Source organism: Elaeis guineensis, chromosome 15 (assembly GCF_000442705.2).
Source record: "Elaeis guineensis isolate ETL-2024a chromosome 15, EG11, whole genome shotgun sequence".
Lineage (NCBI taxonomy): Eukaryota > Viridiplantae > Streptophyta > Magnoliopsida > Arecales > Arecaceae > Elaeis > Elaeis guineensis.
In genome coordinates, this window is record NC_026007.2 from 58,212,624 (window position 1) to 58,233,269 (window position 20,646).

The following is a 20,646-nucleotide window of genomic DNA, read 5'->3' on the forward strand; positions in this document are numbered from 1 at the left end:
GACAATTCTAAAGTAGAAGTTTTGATGAGTAAATCTTTTCTTTTCTGTTTTATGTTGTACAAGTTCAAAAATAAATTTAAAATTTATATTTTATAATATTTATATTTTTTTAATATTAAATTGATAAAAAAATAAATAAATTTAAGTGGGTTAATATTGGATTTAAAATCACGTTGGGTCAACATTGAAGTTCAAACTGATACAACCCATTCGAATCTGCTACAAATCGTTCATTTTGATTTTAAATAATTTATATATGATAAATGATCGATAGTGAATTAATTTTTTTTTTAATTTAATTGTATTTGATTGGATGAATTTTTTTTTAATCCGATCGTATCTGCCTCATATTCAATCCTAATATATATGATTAATTTTAATAAAAAAACAACTCACTGCCACATACTTAATATCGATAGACTGCCACTGACGATGGTTGTTCGCGCAACCACGCAACCAAACCCCGTGCCTCCTCAGGAATGGAAAAATAGAACAAGATGAGAAACTCTCCCCATTTTCCTCATGGCTATAAAACACTCCCAAATATATTGCGAATTTGCGATTGACTATGATACCCTTCACCGCAAGACCGGGGCGAGGGGCACCGAAAAAACGCGGAACACTTGAAAGCAAGTGTTGATCCGTACCAAATCCACAGGGAAAAAATAGGGCAAGATGGAGAGAGCTGGGTGATCGCTTGAGCTCATTAAAGGAGAAGAAGCCATGGCTATCTCTGGAGATCTGAAAGCCTTTGCGACCTTCGCCTCTTATCATCCCAAGCATCCCTTGCGGTCCGTCCTCTCTTCCTCGAAGGTCCGTTTCGTCCGTTTCTTCCTATCTCTTCTCAAGAAAAAAAAAATCGTCTTTAATCTTTTTTTTTCCTTACTTATTCTTTGATCCTTTTCATGGTCGTCCTTTCTGATGACCAAGTTCGTGATTCCTTGTCATTTTAGCTATAAAAAAAAAAAAAATCCAATTTTGATCGTTTTTCCTCTTTTAATTTGTTTCATTGATCAAAATCAAATTTCCTCCCATGTTATTGCTTCAGTTGGTGCACATTTGAGGTGTTTTTGCCGTTCCAGTGATTTGTGGTACTATTGCTATTGGACTCTGGTGATGTTTTAGGCGACATGCCCATACTATAAACCCTATTTTGTCCTCCCAATGAAGTCTCCACTTGAATCGCTCTATCGAAGTCACGAAGCAGCGGTGGCCTTTTCTGAAAAGAGGCTTCCCTGAATCGAATGTATCCATTCTCAAAAGAATCCGACCCTGTTTTACGAGATCATTTGGCTTGTGTCTTGGAGGGCGATTCTTGGCGCAGTGGCAAAGTTGCTCCATTGTGACCTAAAGATCGTGAGTTCGAAATACAAAATTATGTTCTCCTCATGGATGAGGCTGCGAATATTTGACCCTCCCCAGACCCGTCTTACTATATCAAATTCATCATATCACCCTGATTTTAGCCACCACTTTTCAGTCAGTCCTAGTGCTCCAGCATTGGAGCTGGTTTTGGACTCAAAGAGAAAAAGGCAGAAAGAATTCTGTTTTGCATTTTTGGTATGTCTAATTTGGAGCCATGAAGTTTTTGTTCACTCATTCAATCTGTCTTGTGAGAACTGTATATGAGTTATATGACACCACAACTCCATGATCTCCTGCAAAATAAGTATCCACTCAAGAAAAAAAAAAATGCAAGATAAGTAGTTCTATCTCGCCGGTTGACCTTCTAGGTTTCCTTTGTACCTTGTTGTGCAATACCTACCTCATATAAATGGTAATGGGTTTCTTTATCCTAGCATGGTTGTCATTATTCTTGACATCCACACCATTTTCGTCATCCCCAAATTCTCTGTCTGTTTCCATTCTCACTTTCATCATTGTCTCAGCTGTAACCTTCATTTCCACAGCCTCACCCAACTACTCATTTTCTTCAGCATCTGGTGTTTGAAAGTCCATCTCAAGTGACTTCTCTTATGGTGATAGTCCATGTCCAATAGCCTATTCTCATGTTTTTCTTATTTTTGGTTCCTTTTACTAAATGTAATGTTATGATGGCAACTTTTTATCTTGGGCAACGTTCTTTGGTTCTTTCCTCTTCTGCACACCATGTTAAAAAGTTTAAAAGATTTACAACCTTTGGATGTGATGCTAATGTCAATTATAGAAATCTGAGAAACCTTGGGCTTGGTTTCCAGATAATCATTTGCAGCATTCTGGATTTAGCAGTTAGATTGAAGAACATTTGTTGAATCACAGGCTACCATGTATTCACAAAATTGGTCTGCTCTTGGAACTGTTACATGCATTTCTTGCCTGTTAACTAGATCATTGTTTAGTTTAAGAAAATCAAAGACAGAATCTCACTCTAGTATGTGTCCAACAACAGATTTCGTATTGTTCTCACAAAGAGTCTTAACACAGGGCAGCATTTTGTTCTAGGATAAGCTTTCACTTGTTCAATCACCTGCTCGGATTGTAAGATGTGTATGTTGATGAGTATTGTTAACTTTTCTCATTTAGCTGGCACTGTATATGCAAGTGTTTTGGTACCAGTAAAAGAAAACCTCTGAGACATTTCCTTTCATTCTCTCCATCTTATACTTGTCTTTGCTACTTTTTTCATTTGAAACACGTCTGATGAGATTTGTATTTGGTAGGACCTACAAAGGCACAAGAAAAAGTTATGCGGTTGCCTCCTTAAACAGGAAAAGTCTCAATTGAACATTCAATAAATAACTGCTTGACTGTCAGAATGTAGTTATCTAGGGGGCTAAATCTATCAACTATCACGATAATGAATCAAAGTAACATGATGATTTAGTCATCCAGAGTTTTATGTTTTTCTACCCCACTATTTCAACTCAGTTTTACCTTAAGTTTGCTTTGATTTTCCATATAAGACTACCAAATTGCAGTAAAAAAAGCAGCCCAATTTTTTTTAACAAAAATGTATTCTTTAAATGTATCATTGTCAATAAAGATCCCCGTAATGAACTGAAAGCATTAAAAAAAAAAAAAGCTTGTATATTCAACAGTTTGCCTTTCTTTACCAGCATCCCATGGTCTGGCAGTCTGGAACAGTATGGTATGTGCTTTTCAGACGCTATGGTTGGGTGAGCATGATATGTAATAGGCAAACATGGTTTTCTATTTGTGGTTTTCACCTATGACTTGCGTGTGACTTCCAATTTGATTTCATCTATAGTCTGTACGGAAGCAATGTGCATCAATTTTTCTATGAAGCCTTTCTTGGCCACTTGCATCAGCTTGTTGTTGCTCTACTTGGCTGCTTTACCTATCAACTATATGTGCATGATGCATATATCAGTATATTTTCAAAATCTATTTAGGTGAAACTATGTAGGAAAATATAAACTGAACCAGTTCACAAGCTTTATCGATTTAGATGATAATGAAAATATAAACTGAACCAGTTCACAAGCTTTATCATATGAATGCTTTGTGGCATTCAATGATTTGATGATCATGTATGACAAGACCTCATGAAGCTCTCTTGGAGTTCAGATGTTGTCTCTCACTGGTCAGGTGTCAGTGTCCCACTATCGTGACATGTAGAAGAATTTTACACTCAATATCAGGGTTAACATACTAAAATTTAGGTTTTTGGCCGATGGAGTAACTATCCTGTTACTGTGGCCTGATTGTTAAAAAGGCACCAGAAGAGCATTGAAAGGGTGAACTGATTGAGTAAGCTTCTGGTGTCCACCTATTGAGTAACATGTTAAAAATTAAGTATGCTCATGTTGATTAGGGAAGAGTGAACTTATTAAGTATGCTCATGTTGGAGAACTGATTAACATACTAAAAATTAAGTGCTGAACTGATTGACCTATGAGCATTGGAAAAGTGAAAATTGTCCACCTGTTTCCCTCGATAGATGTCCTGCTAACAAGTTGCTCCTCAGACAGTCCTAATTTAAAAATTTCTTCTGGTGTCCATCCAAACTATGACTTCCAGAAGGGACGATATACTTTTTAACCTAGGCTATTGTAGAAATAAGTTGTGAATATGTACAGAGCTTAGCAAGCTTGGATCTAGTTGTTCGTGACTAACTAAGTTATCTTTATTTGCTTTTCCCTTTCTTCCTTTTTGTTTAGGATCACGATCTTAAAATCCCAAGATGACTCCATGTCCATGTTTATTTGTTGAACACAAAATTCACTGTATTAGTATTTTTTGCAAAAAATACTGCATTACTGCATATGTAGCTAAGTTTAATCATGCATTCCATTCTCTGTTTTCCAGAAAAATCGATATAGAAAATCATACATTGATGCAATCCATAATTTAAGTGTACTTTAAAGATTTAACGTGACATTAATAGCACAGAATATAAATAAATTGATTGCTTCTCTGGGTTCTACTTGACTGGTTTTTCTCTGTTCACTGTACTTCTATACTACTAAGAAAATGCACGATTGTCACCATTGTTGTAACTGTAAGAGTGAAGAATCTCTGACTTGTCTGCCTGTCTTATTGTAGAATATAAAAGTCATTGTTGCATTAAAGTGATTAGTGTTACCATGCAGGTGCAGCTTGGCAGATTTCTCAATGTAGGATCAAATGATCTTAAGATCACACCCAAATGGCCATATATGGAAACCCCAACTTCTAATACAGCTCACAATGGTCACCAATGCTTTGGATTTGGAGCAAACAAACTCTCCTCAACAACCATCACTCAAGATGCTGAAGGAATTCTTCTTGATGCAATTAACATGAACTTCTTCGATCGTTTGAGCTTGGCATGGAGGATTCTATTTCCCACCAGAACTGCAAGAAGAAATTCCAATGCAAGGATCGCAAAGCAGAGGCTTAAGATGATCTTATTCTCTGATAGATGTGCAGTCAGTGATGAAGCAAGGAAAAAGATTGTTCGGAATATCATTGAAGCCTTGTCTGAATTTGTTGAGATTGATTCTCAGGATAAAGTCCAACTAAATGTCTCAACAGATCCAGACCTTGGTACGGTTTACTCTGTGACTGTCCCTGTCCGGCGAGTGAAACCTGAATACCAAGATTCTGAGGAGGATTACAGGGGGAAAATAACAGGCGTTGAATATAAAGACACTGGGGAGACATCCGGAACTGTTGATGTCACGTTTGATTTCTTTATTCCCAATGAGAAATAATCAGTTTTCTTTCTTTATTTATTTCTTTCTTTTTTTCTTTCATGGAGAAAGATTATCATGCTTAGGGGTATTGTTCTTCATCTAGCTATTTGAATTTTCTTGTAACCTTTTGAACTCTTTTGGAACCTGCAGGTTGTATATATTTTTGAAATTTGTGATCTGACTTCGAGATTTATTTGGAAATGCCTACGGTTATCCCTTCATTGATCCAATGTTCAGCAGACATTGTTATACCATGCAACATTTGGACAAATCATATGTTTACATGTGAACTGGAAAAAGGAACTCTGATGTAACATGTCTATCCGCATGAATAGTATCCATGTTGGCATTGACATATTTGCACAATGTTTGCATGCATATAAACGGACTTAAGTGCATAAAAATTTAGTATATGCTTCAACAGATTCCATCTGTATCTTCATACTCTATAAAAGCTTCTGAGGTGTATGTGGAAGACTCTGCAGCATAATGTGCTAGAGACACTGATGCTCAATGCACATCTGACATATATTGATGTCAAGTGGAAGTAATATTTGTTCTGGAGCATATTGCTCCCAACTCTCACCTTTCTTTTATTCAGCCAAATTCTTATCAATACTGAAGCAACAAATTCATGTTTGTAATACTGCACGATGAAGTTGCAGCAGATTCTCCAATGCAGAAAACCTCCTCTATGCATCCACCGGGCAGTTTTTATCGGATATGGTCAAAGAGGTGAAGGATTGACTGGCTGCCTGTTGGGATAAAACAAGCTGAAGTACTGAACATCAGGTGGTTTGAGGTACTCATTGAATAAAACAGAGTGAATACTAATGTATCAAGTAGAAGCTTTTTGGAGCCCTCTCATCGTCATCCACACTTGCTTTAAGAGATCTACAATATGGGATTTTATGAGCTCAGGATTTCCCCATTGCCTGGTAAAGGGCAACCCAGTCTCCTCAATTATTATTTGGATTTTTTGCCCAATGATCTTCTTCATGCCCATAGAGAACCATCATACAATGCATCAAAGAGTTGCCTTTTTCCCTGAAAACAAAGCATGGTCCAAGGATACATGAAATGAATGGTCGCAAAGCAATGGTAAAAGTGGACTTATAGCATTGGCAACCTATTAAGAAACTTCACAAGATCAGTCATGAATTCGGTAGCTTCAGGCATCAAGTTGCTTCTATATCTGAGGCATTGGAGATGCAGCAAGAGGAGAAGGATCCTGTAAATATGATTGCATCATCCAAGGTACATAACTTGAAGGACAGGTTGAGCTGCCAATGCATTTGGCTTCTCTTTATCTACCTCTAATCTTATCTTCTTTATTAGCATCACTGTTATATGCCCAGAGAAATTTGGCAGGAATGTTGCCCACTAATGCGTCTTTGATTGGACCCTCCTGGGGATCCAGTATGCAGTTTCCTCAAGGTCTTGTTTCATCAGCTCTGTCCCAATGTTACCGTCCTGGTGGCCTTAGTTTGAACCATCATGACATGGTTGAGTCTGTTGATTAGAGCTCTGGCATCGCAGAACTGAACAGAGGGTGGTGACCAAGATCACGATGCTGGATCCTCCAGAGGGTTTACCCTGAAAATAGAAATTCCCAGATGCTTCATTTTGATGGCAAGCAACAGTCAACTCTAGTGATTTTTCCAGCCATTTGCAAACCTGTTATATGGATGGTTCTGCCAAGAAACCAATTTTTATGGACCTTTGATTTACCATTCTGCTGTGGTGCCACCACTATACATGCTCCCTTGCAGACCACTTTTTGCCAATGTAAATGTTACACAGATGATGTGTTATGGGCCTCGGCTGGTTCCTGTGGTACCTATCCAACCAGGTCCTGATAAGACTTCTCTTGTTTTCCAGCATGAGGGAGATGGAGCACCAACATTTTGTGGTGGTAATGGGCAAGGCTATGAAACGAGACATGCCGCCGTCCCATCCCATCCCATCCCGATACTTAAGACAGAGGATGTTCTAAGATATCCCCATCGAAACATTGGGACACTAGCAGGATAGTCCTATTCCGACACATGGGATAGTTATCCATCCCAATGTCCTACGGGACATCCTACTAGGACCTGAATCCTTAATACTGAGATCTACCTGCCAAATCTGGTAAGGTGCATTAGCATCACCATGACCTTCTCTCATGCTTCTAATGAGAATTCTTGATGGTACTCTAGTTGACTTTTTTCTTTTAATTGTTAAATTAGTCAAGTGGGACATTGCGCCAGCCTTTCCCGTGTCCAAGGTCTTGTACTCTGGAAGGATGTCTGGTTGCTAGGCACTGAAGTACAGTGCCTTGATGCTTGATGTTTCGACTGCTGACTTGTTAGTTGTCAAGCTAGGGCACCGTTTAGACTGTTATATTTTTTCCTTTGGTTAGTTTTTCTTGTAGGTAATTCTTAATACTTGTATATCAGAAATATGTAGCAACAATGGCATTTTTTTTTTTTGCTTCCCTTAGTTTAAACACAAAAAATTAAGTTCCTTGGGCAATATTTTCTTCCCTCTCTTATGATGGCTGTTGCACTGGCAGTATATGTTCTGAAGAACATTAATTTGTGATTCCAATGAAGCCTGTGTGTTTTATGTCTCAAGTTTCAGCATTGAATATATGAGTTATGCTGTTGGGTGTGTTGCAACTTTTAACCTTTTAGGAAATGGTGCTTGCAACAAATTCCAATTGTGAAATTCTTCTTCCCAATGTCTCACCTCTCCAAAACTCTGCGCATAATTAGTGTTTCTAGGTTTGCTTAGATATCAATATATCATTGTCATATTTTTAATATCAAGGCTATACTTCTGTCTAAATTGTACCATCAATTTTATTATATTAATTTATATGTCATATTTGGTCATATACTAAACTGTTGGAAGATGTCTGTCTCATGCATCTAGGTATTTTGGGACGAGAAAAGGCATTTAGAGGATGCATATTTGAGAAATGGGTTTGATCTGGCTTCTGCAAACCAGGAAACATGCAGGTACACGTATAGAAATGCACAAAATAAATTGAAAGAAATCAGTTGTGTGCTGAAATTATGAGGAACAGTAGATAAAGCATTGATGAACACTTTTTATAGGTTGCTGTGTTCTACTGTGCATTTCTTATATGTTCCATATATTTTTGATGAAATTGTTTAGATTTTTTTTGCTATTTGAGTAATGTTTACCACCTTTCTTTCATCCATTTTTCCAGTAATGCCAACAATGCTTTTTGACACTGCAAACTTCATTTAGGAGTTAACAGAATAATTTTAAGATTAGAGTACCATTGAGCATTGCCTAAGATATGGAACTGATTCTCTTTGCCCTTCTCTTTGCACTGGTGGTTTCTTTCAGAGATCAACAAACAAGTAGTAGGAACCATGGAGGGAATTATAGTTATGGCCATAGTGACCATGGCGGCATAGAAGGAAGCTGGATCAACTCAAAAATATGAGCTGCTGGCTGAAGCCATGTGTGCAGCCAAGCAGAGAGGCCAACATCACGGCCTGACCAACTGGCTGCATCTGAACATCGTGCTGACAGACAATGGAATTCACACAGGCATGAGCCAGCTGCATCACATTTACTCCCCAACAATTCCTTTGCATATACAAACTCATCAAATGGCTCAACAAATATGCTATATGCCATGCATCCACCACCTGTAGATTTGGTGTCATTCCAGCCAGGACTGCAATTCCTCCCATTTTCATATGATCACAGTGTTGGGTATCATTCATCAACTGAACCACTTGAGTTTGGATCCTTGGATCTGGTGCATCTATCGGGTGCCAAAGAAGTAATCTATCCAATGATGGAAAATCCAGTAAGTGGGCTATATGAGCAAAGACATGGCACATACTGTGGGGGTTCTCTACCATCTTCACCAGAGCAAGCCTCTTCACCTCAGCTGCAAAGGTAGTCCTAATTTCATTTTCCATTTTCCCTTTTCATTTTTTTCCTGTATATATTGTTGTTGTTGTTAGTTTTGAAACAATTGTAAAATTCTCTTTACAAACGCAAATAAAGACTTCTCGTGTAGATGATTCTGAACTTTACAGAAGGTTGGAGCTGAACATGTCATGCTCTAATCAATGTGGGTAACCGCAAGTTCTCCTGAAAATTATGTCAAATTTTGAATTAATTATCTTCCAATGAAACTAAATGAATGGTTTGAAAAATCGCAAGTCCAAATGGCTGCTGTTAATTATTTACTTGTCGAATCTCAAGTAAAGCCAAGTATCTAGTACCATGAGGCATAGAAGTCTGCTTCCAAGAAAATGTTGGGAGTTTTTAAATTGTAGGAAACAAAGGTACTAGAAATTCAGTCTGATAGACTAGCTCAAATAGCTGTCTGCTTTCCTGAGTATTTCAGGCTGTTTTACTATGATGCTGGCAATCACATGTTACTTAAAAATTGCACTAGATGTTTAAAAGTGGAATTGAATGAGATGATTGCAAGATCATAGGTTCAGGCAAGCTGTTGATATATATATATATCTGTTTGGGTAGTTCCAAATATCTGATAGATTGAAAACCCAATTATAAGTCTTCTTTCCAGATGATGTCAGCTTCCTTTACGCTATTGGCAATAGGGATCTGCCACAGCATGTAATATGTTTAGCAGCCAGATGCTGTTTTGCCTTCATATCACGTATAGTGACGCACATTTGGTAGATTAAAAGTCTCTGCTTCTATGGTGCTGAGGATGATGCTATTTCATGCCCATAAACTTTGATTGATGTGTTGATGTCTGGTTATCTTCCTGGTTTGTCAGTATTTTTTTTCTTCTTCATTGAAGTCATTCATCATTGCTGATGTGTGTTCTAAGAGGGTGCTTTTAATTTGTTTCTCCAAGATGGTGAGATGAGGATTCCCAACTCTAGTTTACCAACTGAATTAGCAGTGGTGGGAAGATGTATACAATTGTTATCATGTTTAGACATTGTTCTTTAGCCCCCCGCAGAAAATCTCAACATGTTAGTAGGGTTCTTCATTTCTTTGAATCTCCTCAATGATAACAATTTCTCTATTCCTCATTGCTTGGCCACTTGCACTGACCGCTAGGTGTGCAACTGAGGTATATGTATGTATGTATGTATACATATATATGTATGTATAGATATATATGTATGTATATATATATGTATGTGTAGATATATGTATATGTATGTATGTATGTATATGGATGTATGTATGTATGTATATATATATTATTAAAAATAGATATAAAGTTGAATTGACTTACGAGCCTTTGAGTCGAGTATCTTGCAACTCAAGCTCGATAGTAGCTGAGTTCAATTGAGCTTAGACCCAAGTCAAGCTCAAATAGGTGGTGAGCAGCTTGACTTGTTCGCACTCCTATCGACGCAAGGCCAACCAGGCAGCCGATATAGCAGCTGAGATGGAGGGATCAAAGTTCTGGATTCAGTTCACAATGATTGCCTACGGTTTTTATATTATAAAGCAATGTAAACGGTCCTGCCCACCAAGGAAAAAGCGTGAGAGAGATGATTGATCTTGAAGTTCTACTTATGAGAAAGTAAGCCACGGAAGTAACTTCTACCAAAGGAGAGGAAGTACCAGGATCTTTTCTTTTTTATCTTTTGCATCTGCTTTTCATTTATTTGATGGTAACAGAATATTACCATCTCTGCTGAAAACTATGAAGTATTTTTCCTGCAAAATTGTCTAGAAAATATCCAACTTTCTATTACCATCTCTGCTGAAAACTATGAAGTATTTTTCCTGCAAAATTGTCTAGAAAATATCCATCAAAAGTTGGACAGTATGTTCAGTTACAAACCATTTTTAACAGGAAAGAATAGGTTTAAGTAACTGATGGATGAATGTAATCTAATGGACCTAAATGAATGATAAAGTGTCTGACTGGATTTGATTATCCACATTGCTAATTGCAAATTACATTAAGTAAATTGCTAAAAACAATATTTGAATATTTTGAAGACTTATTACTTACGCAGAGTGATCATCAATTGAATAATAGTTGGGCATCTTATAGTCAAATGTTATAACATATAAATTATTCACTACTTCACATGGGTAACTTTACAAAGAATTTGCAGGGTCACCACCAATGTTTTTGCGTCACATGACCAAGTAACTGCAAATATATATGCAACTGTCAATTATAGACAACAAAATAAAAGGAATGGTTGCATTCTCCAATTCTAATTGCAGCAGTTCTAATTATAGCTGTATGTTTTACAAAAAAGTAATCTTCATCATATAGTGGTGATGCCTTGGCCTATTCAGAGATTGCCGAACCTGTTTTGTCATGACAAAGTTGAACAAAATTTTAGTTCAATTTATTTAGGAGTATATTATAAAAATGGCATTCCATTTTCACTTTTTGCAAGAATAGTTTTTTTTTTTTCTGATTTTGTAGAAAGAGCCATTCTGTTTTTTCTTCAACCAAAATACTCCTCACCATGCCATCTCTGAGCTAAGTCGTTTTCTTATCTCCCATAATTTTTGTAAATGGTAACCAAATGCGTCAACTGGAAACATATATAGAGCTTCCAAGAAGCTAAAAGATGTTATATCAAAATTTAAACATGATCCATATGTCTTGTTGAGTGTAACAAGTGCAGATCCTTTAGGTCATAAATTTGTGTAAATAAATATATGGTGATTGCACAACATCTACCTAATATAGGCATGGAAATTAAACGGATACATGATCTAAAGGATAGGGGTCAGGCTTGTCTCCTGACACAATGTAGAACCTGTATCATGCATAATATCTAAGTTCATAAGGTTGTCCATTCATTCTGTAATTTTGAGCAATATATAGTGACAGCATTTTTTTTCCCAATTAGGTATATATGAATTTTACTAGAGAATTCTATGAGGTTGTTTCCATTTTTTTTTTTTTTTTTTTTTTGATGTTGTTCTGTAAGATGTGCTGCTTAATTGTAGTCAGTGCAAAATTGGAAATGATTCTACCAATTATTCCATATTTTTTTCAAATTATTTTCTTCCATTACATTCCTTGATATGAGATCAATGCAGATGGAACTTCTCCTCGTCTCTGAAACAAGCTGCTTTCCTGTTGTTTTAAGTTTGTTTCAGCTTCTCTGAGATGAAAAGGGCATTCAATTCTCTCTTGCTACTGATTCTGCGAGAGGAAGACCATACTCTCCGATGAAGAACATTGTAAAATCCTCAGTAATCCTCTCCTAAAATAGCATAACTGACCTCCAAAGATAGTTTGGTTGCTAACTAAAAGAGTAAATCATAATTGACTTCTAAAGTATAATGGTGGCTCAGAAAAACATTATCTTCACTCCTAGTTCGGAGATTTCCGAATATTCGGTTCCTTGATTGAAGTGAGGTCTATGTTTGGCATCAGACCATAAATCTCTTAATTTCTTGCCAAGGCATTCATCAGAGCTGCACCAACCTTTAGAAATAGCATTCAACTGAAAAAGGCAATGGTCCAACCCCAAAGAATTGATATTCTTCCAACTAGGTATCACCCGGAAATACAATTGCAAGAAGTGGTTTGCAGCATGTCTTGCTTACATCAGACCTCATCTAAGGTATGTTGGACACTTGGATGTCTCCTGTGGATGTAAATATGTCTTATCTTCTTGAGGGGTATAAACCTTGCACAAATTAGTTCCATCTCCGCACATCTTAGACTTTGTTGAATACACCAGGGTGGATCCAACTCACAAGGACCGATAATCTAATGTCTGTTTAAACTCATCTACATGTCAATACACTAATCTAGTAACTTAAGTTAGTCCTCAACTAATACAAGACTCTTTGTTCCGAATGGTGATCAGTGTCACATCCTTAGAGAGCCTGCTTTGCTCAAAGCGACAAAATTTTACTTACCACCACACCCAAAAGCATAAGAATGGTCAGGAATGATTCAACTAGGAATGAGTCAAAAGAAGAAAAGACTCAAGATAATTGTAACAAACAGGTGGAATAATGAAAAGCTGGCTTCAACAGAGACTTGAAATCATGACATGGGCTCTGAGATAACATCAATGGATAATTGCCTTGGACTCGCATGAAATCAACAAGTCCACTGTAGGACTGCACATTGATGGACAACTTGGCATCTGTTTAAACTTACAGAGCTAATAAATGTTCAGACAATCAAATCAATTAGCTACAAAGCAAATATAATTTTCAAAATAGTCATATATGTAACATAAGCCTTGAAAAGTCATCTGCAAATCCGTAAATTTCAGGCAACATTATCGCTAACCAACCTGGCCTTGCTTATGAACCAGTTGGTAACTGAATATTGTCAGTGCTTTCAATGTTTTTTCTGTAGAGATAAATGCCTGCATCTGCCTGCAAGATTCATATGTTGCCACCTTTATGGATCAGGCCCTTAAATCCTATGAATGTTTTACCGTGTAGGTCAATTTGATTATCTAATAGGAGGTTAATTTTTCCAATAATAGGTTGATCAGCAGCCCATCACAACTTCATATATGATAAAATTGTCAAGCGACCAGAAGACAAACATCTCTTCATTTTATGGTGGGAATTGTGAGTGATGAGATTAGATAATATCTTTTACAGGCAAGTAGCTAGATTTATCTGATTTCCATTTACATAAGCAGTTGGATAAATGATGGAACAGATGATCACCAAAATGATCATATACAATACATAAATGTTATTGAGTATAATTCGAGAAAGAGTATTTTCTAACTTTGCCTTGAAACTATCTCCCTCTCCCTGTAAAATGAGTTTTTGGAGCAGGAATGCAGGCTATCAGACCATGCATTATGATAATAAGATCATCACTATATTGTGTAAAATCTAAATCTTCAGCAAACTTCAATTCATCTTTCATGACTAGCTTCACCATGCAAATCCAATTTCTACATTTCTGGGTTTACTCTTCCATATCAGTTACACCATCGGCTGGTTCAGCGGCTCCAGTGTTTGAGTTTCCCTGGCTATGCATCCTCAATGCCTGGGATCTGATGAATTCCTCAATTCTTAACTTAAGCTCGGTGTTGGGTATTAGCATGTCTTGAGTGAGATGGGAACGGCTAAATGGATCAGTCTGCATATAAAATATAACAACTTCCAATGTTAACCATAACAGAGATAATGTTGATGGCTTAAGAAGCAAAAACAGCCTTAGAAAGGAATTACATTATCACTAAGCAGATGCCTCTGGATGACCGCTCGATCTATGGTCACCCTTGATGAAGGTAAGATGACAGGATCCTTCATCAATGTGTACTGCATGATGAGATTCTATCAGTATGCATCGTAATATAAGGAATAAAGAATGGAGAGATGTAAATAACAAAGAATAGAGATATGAAACAGAATCATTCTTTTGCATTTTCCAACTTTGGGTACTACATGGCTCAAGAGTAGATAGAATTACTGAGCAACAACTGTAGATCAGCGTTGCTAAGAGCAATCATATTGAACTTGACAGGCATAAATACAATAGGAGCAACTTAGACCAACTTTATTTAAATAAAGTTTTCAGATGATTCAAAAATTAATTTGATTGTCTCCAAGGTTGGCCTTGCTGAGAGAAGCCAATGAGTAGCAAAGATGTGCAGAGATATGATAACAATGCAAAAGACATGTCATATTATGTGCCAAAAAAAAAATGTGCCCTATTAACAGTGTCCCTTTTAAGTTCTTTAAGTGTGAGGAGGGGGGATTAATATCATTACTCTCACAAGACAGGTCAACAAACTTGTCTAAGGGACTAGTCCTGATAGGCCATTGATGACATTGGCAATATAACTTCAAAAACTTATTTATGTTATTACACAACACACTGAAAAAGTTAACTTCATCCACAAATCCTTTTTCCTTGAAGACTACTGTATCAAGCAATTGAAGGAAAAAGATCATGCGCTGACATTTTAAAGAGAGTATTCACTGACCAGATTTGGACGTCTACTTAAATCTTTTACTCCAAACATAGGAGAATTTCTCACTCTAAAAGTTCAATAAGGTTACTATTAGACCCTTGCTAGTGGCTTACATGGGTTGGCATAGACTGGTGCCTTTATTGTGCCAACCTGGGATGGGCAGGAGTGTGACTGAAGCTCTGCCGTAACAAGACACCATCAGTTGGTACGGTGCTTGGATGGCCGGATGAGATGAGCATGCGTGAACGTGGCAAAGGCATGTGCAAAGGATCGGCACAAGCAGGCGTGTATTGAATTGAATGAATACACAAGCCTAAAAGATGTGCGCAGTGGGATATGCAACCCCGCATAGTCGGATGCATGGCCATGTGCTACAAGACGTGCGACCAGACATGCAGTAGGATGCATGGGCGCATGCTGTAGGACGTGCGGCCAGGCGCGCAACAAGTTGCGCAAGAGCATGCGGTGGGATGCATGGACGAGGAAGTGGGACTCATGTTCAGACGCACTGTGGGATGCAAGACTCATGCTAAGGGACATGCAGCCATGCGCAAGGGGACTCATGTCCAGATGCTGGATGGTTTTCCAGCAGTTCCAAACTCCTTGGAGCGATTGTCTAAACTTGCTAGTGGTTGACAATGGTTGGCAGCAATTTTGGAAAGCTCCCAGTGGTTGGAGGAGTTGTCCACTGCCTCTATTAATATTCATGCTCGCTGGCCATTTGTAGCAAGCCATGGGAGCGTCTCCTTAGTGAGATTTAGAGACTTTGGGTGGGTCCCTTGTATTTGGATTTTGTGGGAATTGCAATAAAGAGGTGTGTGATTTCCTCTGTCTTGAGTGTTTGCCTTTGTTTGACTTGGTGTTGCAACCCTTGGACCGGGGCTTGTAAGCTGATTGGACAGGGCATCCAGTGCAGCACAAGACTGAAGTTCTTGCGAAGAACTTTTATTGCAAGAATCGGCCCTACGACGATTGATATCAAAGCCATGTTTAGGTGCTCTGTTGGTGGATTTCCATCAAAGTTCTTGCCTCATTTTACTTAAGCGAAGGGGCGACGCTCATACCTACTGCTGGAAATAACATGGAGGCCCTTAGAGAAAGGATGATGCGGTTGGAGGCAATGATTAGGGTGTCTCAAGTTGATCTCGACGAAACCCTGTGGACACGGTTTGAGAACCTGATGGCCATGGTGGCTTTACTCCAGGATTCCCATGAATCAACACGACATCGGATGTAAGAAATGATGTTTGACATCAAGCCGATCAAATATGTGATGCAAAACTCTTCATGTGGAGAAGTTGATTAAGATGAAAGTTCCAGATCCAAAACCATTCAATGATACTCGGAGTGCCAAAGATCTAAAAAATTTTATAGGATATGGAGCAATATTTCAAGGCTGCTTGAGTTCCCGAAAAGATCTCAATCACTAACAAGTATCTTGCTGCGAATGCAAAACTCTGATGAAAAACCAAAACTGAAGATGCTGCTAGGCCATCCATTGAGACGTGGAAGGTGCTGAAATAGGAGTTGAAGGAGCAATTCCTTCCTTGCAACACGAACTAGGTTGCAAGGGACTCCTTGAAGAGACTGAGGCAAACCAGATCGATGAAGAAATATGTCAAAGAATTCAGTTCCCTCATGCTAGACATGAAGGATATGTTGGAGGTCAATAGGTTATTCAACTTCCTATCTGGTCTCCAACCATGGGCTCAATTGGAGTTGCGACACAAAGTGTCAAAGACTTGCCTACCACATTGGCTACCGTTGATGGATTGGTGGGTCTTTGGATCACTAAGCCCGACAATGATTTTTTTGGCAAGATCCGACCTATGGAGAAGAACCAAAAGAAGAAAATCCAATACAACAACGTCTGGAACAAAAGGACCAAAGATGTAGATAAAGGAAAGGCCAAAGTGGAAGGATCTCATCTACAGGAAGATGAAGATAATCCTCATCCTGATTGTTATATTTGCAATGGATCTTATTTGGCTAGAAATTATCCCAATAGAAGTAAACTCAATGCCATTATGACAAAAGATGACAAAAGTGGCAGATTTGATTCTGATGGTCCACCAAGAGTTGCACCACTGCAATTACTTGGTGCAATTTGTACGGTGAAGGCCAAAATTCATCCCAAACTGATGTTCGTACCTATGAAAGTCAACGGACATCAGATTTCAGTAATGGTGGACACAGACGCCACTTGTAGTTTCATGGCTGAAAAGATGGTGAACACATTAGGCTTGAGTGTGACAAAACACCCAAGTTGGATTAAGGCTGTCAATTCTTAAGCACAGGCTATGCAGGGCATGGCCTTTGGCATCCAAGTAGTCGTCGGCAGATCAAATGGCAAGATGACTTGATGGTGGTTCCATTGGACGACTTCGACATGATCCTTGGCAATGACTTCTTTATTGCTGCCAAAATGGCCATATTGCCACATCTATTTGGCTTGCTGATTAGCAATGAGAAGCCTTGCTTTGTCGCAGGGCATAGTATCCCTACCGATGCTAAAGTTCGCGAACCTAACGTGGAGATGGTCTCCGCTATGCAGATGGCCCATGACTCGAAGAAGAGCCAAATGACATACTTTGCTGCTCTCATTGAGTTGGGCCTAGAGGAGACAGCAGAGGTACCAATGGAGGTGGCATCAATTCTACATGAATTCAGGGATGTCATGCCCCTAAAGTTGCCAAAGAGGTTACTACCACAATGTGCTACGGACCACAACATTGAACTTATGCTTGGCACAAGACCTCCTACCAAAGCTCCCTACGAAATATCACTGAAAGAGTTAGACAAAATTAAAGAAGCAATTGAGAGAATTGCTATAGTCGGAAAAAATTCAACCATCCAAAGCCCCATTCGGTTCTTCGATGTTATTCCAAGAAAAAAAGGATGGTTCTCTCAAATTGTGTGCAAATTACAGAGGCCTGAACAAAGTCACTATCAAGAACAAGTACCCGATGCCCCTAATTTCAGACTTGTTTGATGATTGTCCAAAATCGAATACTTCACCAAGCTAGATTTGTGATCGAGATATTGGCAAATCAGAATTACAGAGAGAACCAAAGACTACTGTGGTCATGAGGTATGGTTTGTTTTTCTAATTATGCCATTCAACTTAATAAATGCACCTGCTATTTTCTGCAACTTCATGAATGATGTATTTTATAACTATATCAATCATTTTGTAGTTGTTTACTTAAATGATAGAGTCATATATAGTGATTCATTTTGGAAATATTTAAAGCATCTTAAACTTGTGCTTACTCAGTTGAGGGAACACTTTATACGTAAAAAGAGAGTATGAATTCTACCTCAAGGAAATTAAATTCCTAAGGCATGAGGTGGGCAATGGCATGGTGAAAATAGACCAAAGGAAGGTGCAGACTATCTTAGAGTGGACTGCACAAATGAAAGTGGCTAAATTGAGGAGCTTTCTGGGGTTAGCCAACTACCATCGTAAGTTTGTGGCTGACTACTTTAAAAAAGTTGCCCTTTTGATAGACCTCCTGAAAAAGAATCAGCCTGAGACATGGTCGCAAAAATGCCAAAAAGCCTTCGAGGGACTGAAGGTTGTTGTTTCTTCAGAACTGGTGCTAAAGTTGTTTGATTTTGAGAGGCCATTCAAGATGCATATCGATGCTTCCAACAAAGCCGTCGAAGGCGTGCTGTTGCAAGGACATCCAATTGCTTTTGAAAATTAAAAGTTGAAGGAGACAGAACACAAGTATTCTGCCCATGAAAAAAAGATGCTGGCGGTAGTGCATTACCTACAGACTTGGCGAGTTTATTTGCTCGGTACCAAGATTATGTTAAAGACTGATAATGTTGCTAATATTTTTTTTCTGATATAGAAAAAGCTTTCGTCTAGACAGGCATGTTGACAGAAATTCTTGACTGAGTATGATTTCAAGCGGAGGCATAAACCTAGTAGGCACAACCAAATTGCTGATGCCTTGAGTCAGAAAATTCAGAATGCTATCCAGATGGATCATGGGTACCAAAAGTTACTTCAACAAGTCCGAGATGGTGTGGCTCGGCGATATTGGATTGAAGATGGTCTGCTGATGGCAAAAGGTGGCAGACGATATGTCCCTGATGGTGGGAGACTCGGGAGGCAACTTATGAGAGTCTCATGACTTCCAATGGGCTAGTCACCCAAGAAGAGAGCACATGATGGCTCTGTTGTCCCAAATATTTATATGGTCGAATATAAAGGATGACATCGAGACCTATGTCAGGTCTCGTCTGGTGTGCCAACAAGACAAGGTGGAAAGGCGCAAAGAAGCGAGATTGCTGCAACCTTAGCCCATTGCGACGAGGCCATGGATTTCAATTTTCATGGACTTCATTAGCGGCTTCTCGAAGGTTGATGGATTGTCATCCATCATGATGGTGGTCGATCGCTTCTCCAAGTATGCTATTTTTATCCCAACCCGAAAAGCATGTCCGACATAGGTGCCTGCTGATTTGCTCTATCAAAATGTGGTGAAATATTTTGGCTTGCATTCAAAGTTTCAATAATCAGGATGCTTGGTTCACTGGAAAGGTCTGGACATATCTCTTTCAACTAATGGGATCTTAATTGAAGCTTTCCACAGCCAATCACCCGTAGACGAATGGTCACACTGAAAGGATGAATGCATTGTTCGAGTATCTCAAGTATTATGTTACAACCAACCAATGAAATTGGTTGAAGTTGCTGGGCACGGTCCAATTCTACTACAATCTTCATCGATCTTTTGCGATCGGATTCAGTCCATTTGAATTAGCTACCAGGCGACAACCTCTCACCCTCTAAAAAATTTCTTTACAGAAAAGAGGAATCTATCCAGCAACATATAGGTTCGTTAGAAATCAACAAGAGATGCCTAAGGAGGCACAAAACAGCTTCCACAAAGAAGCAAAGAGGATGAAGAAATACGCAAACAAAGGTCACACGCCCTTAGAATTTAGTGCGAAAGACAAAATGATGTTGAAACTAACTCCTCAAATATGAAAGAAAATCAGCAATAAAAGAGTCCATTTGTTGGGAATTCAGATCCTCTGATGCACCGACGTGGGACCTGATGATTAGCCAGCAACAAAGGATGAACATCTGGATTGAATGCGAAAGCACACACGAGTGGATTCGAAAGAGAAAGAGAGGAAGAAAGTATTTCTGAGAGAAAAGAGCTTTATTGCAATGCATTCAGCATTACACAACCTTGACCTATTCTCCTGTATATGTACTATACAATAGGATCAAGCTCCAAGCTCAAAGAAAAACTCCCAAACCCAAACAGACCCATATACAGTTTTGAACTCGTGAAACTGAGTCGGCTCAGCTGGGACTGAGTCGACTCACTTCAATCACTGAATCGACCCAATCCCAAATTGGATCAACTGCAATTTTACCCGCAGACACCCAAAAATTGTACTCTATGTTCTCTTTCGTAGTTAGTCAACTCACTCAGAACAGCGTTGACTCACCACTGAGTCGACCTACTTCTGGACTAAGTCGACCCAATTGCATGTCGGATAGAAACTCCTGAAACTCAGCTTTCTATCCTCAACCTCCCTGATACCTAATCGACCCATCTCTAAACTGG

At 38.6% G+C, this 20,646-nt stretch overlaps 3 protein-coding genes across 4 annotated transcripts in view; 2 read left to right on the forward strand and 1 right to left on the reverse strand.

Annotated features, from left to right (window-relative positions):
- The first annotated feature begins 550 nt into the window (after positions 1-550).
- LOC140850766 (cell division topological specificity factor homolog, chloroplastic-like) lies at positions 551-5,316 on the forward strand. 2 transcript variants are annotated; one of them, XM_073249352.1, is made up of 2 exons: positions 551-813; positions 4,560-5,316. In XM_073249352.1, exons 1-2 carry the CDS (start codon positions 724-726, stop codon positions 5,154-5,156), a joined length of 687 nt encoding a protein of 228 aa, XP_073105453.1. In that variant the 5' UTR covers positions 551-723; the 3' UTR covers positions 5,157-5,316. The 2 variants fall into 2 exon arrangements, with proteins under 2 accessions (XP_073105453.1, XP_073105452.1); XM_073249351.1 differs by having other exon boundaries at positions 571-813; positions 4,554-5,316.
- A 155-nt stretch (positions 5,317-5,471) lies between these two features.
- Positions 5,472-9,385, forward strand: LOC109504893 (uncharacterized). The gene is made up of 3 exons (XM_019846224.3): positions 5,472-6,395; positions 8,058-8,143; positions 8,502-9,385. Exons 1-3 carry the CDS (start codon positions 6,348-6,350, stop codon positions 8,599-8,601), a joined length of 234 nt encoding a protein of 77 aa, XP_019701783.3. The 5' UTR covers positions 5,472-6,347; the 3' UTR covers positions 8,602-9,385.
- Positions 9,386-13,650: 4,265 nt separating this feature from the next.
- Positions 13,651-20,646, reverse strand: part of LOC105032245 (probable ubiquitin conjugation factor E4) — a 30,696-nt gene continuing 23,700 nt past the window's right edge. Inside the window, exons 15-16 of the mRNA XM_010906630.4 lie at positions 14,304-14,393; positions 13,651-14,211 (exon numbers count right to left, since the gene is read on the reverse strand). Of these exons, the coding sequence (XP_010904932.1) occupies positions 14,038-14,211; positions 14,304-14,393 (264 nt within the window). The 3' untranslated portion in view covers positions 13,651-14,037. The remainder of the gene's footprint in view (positions 14,212-14,303; positions 14,394-20,646) is intronic.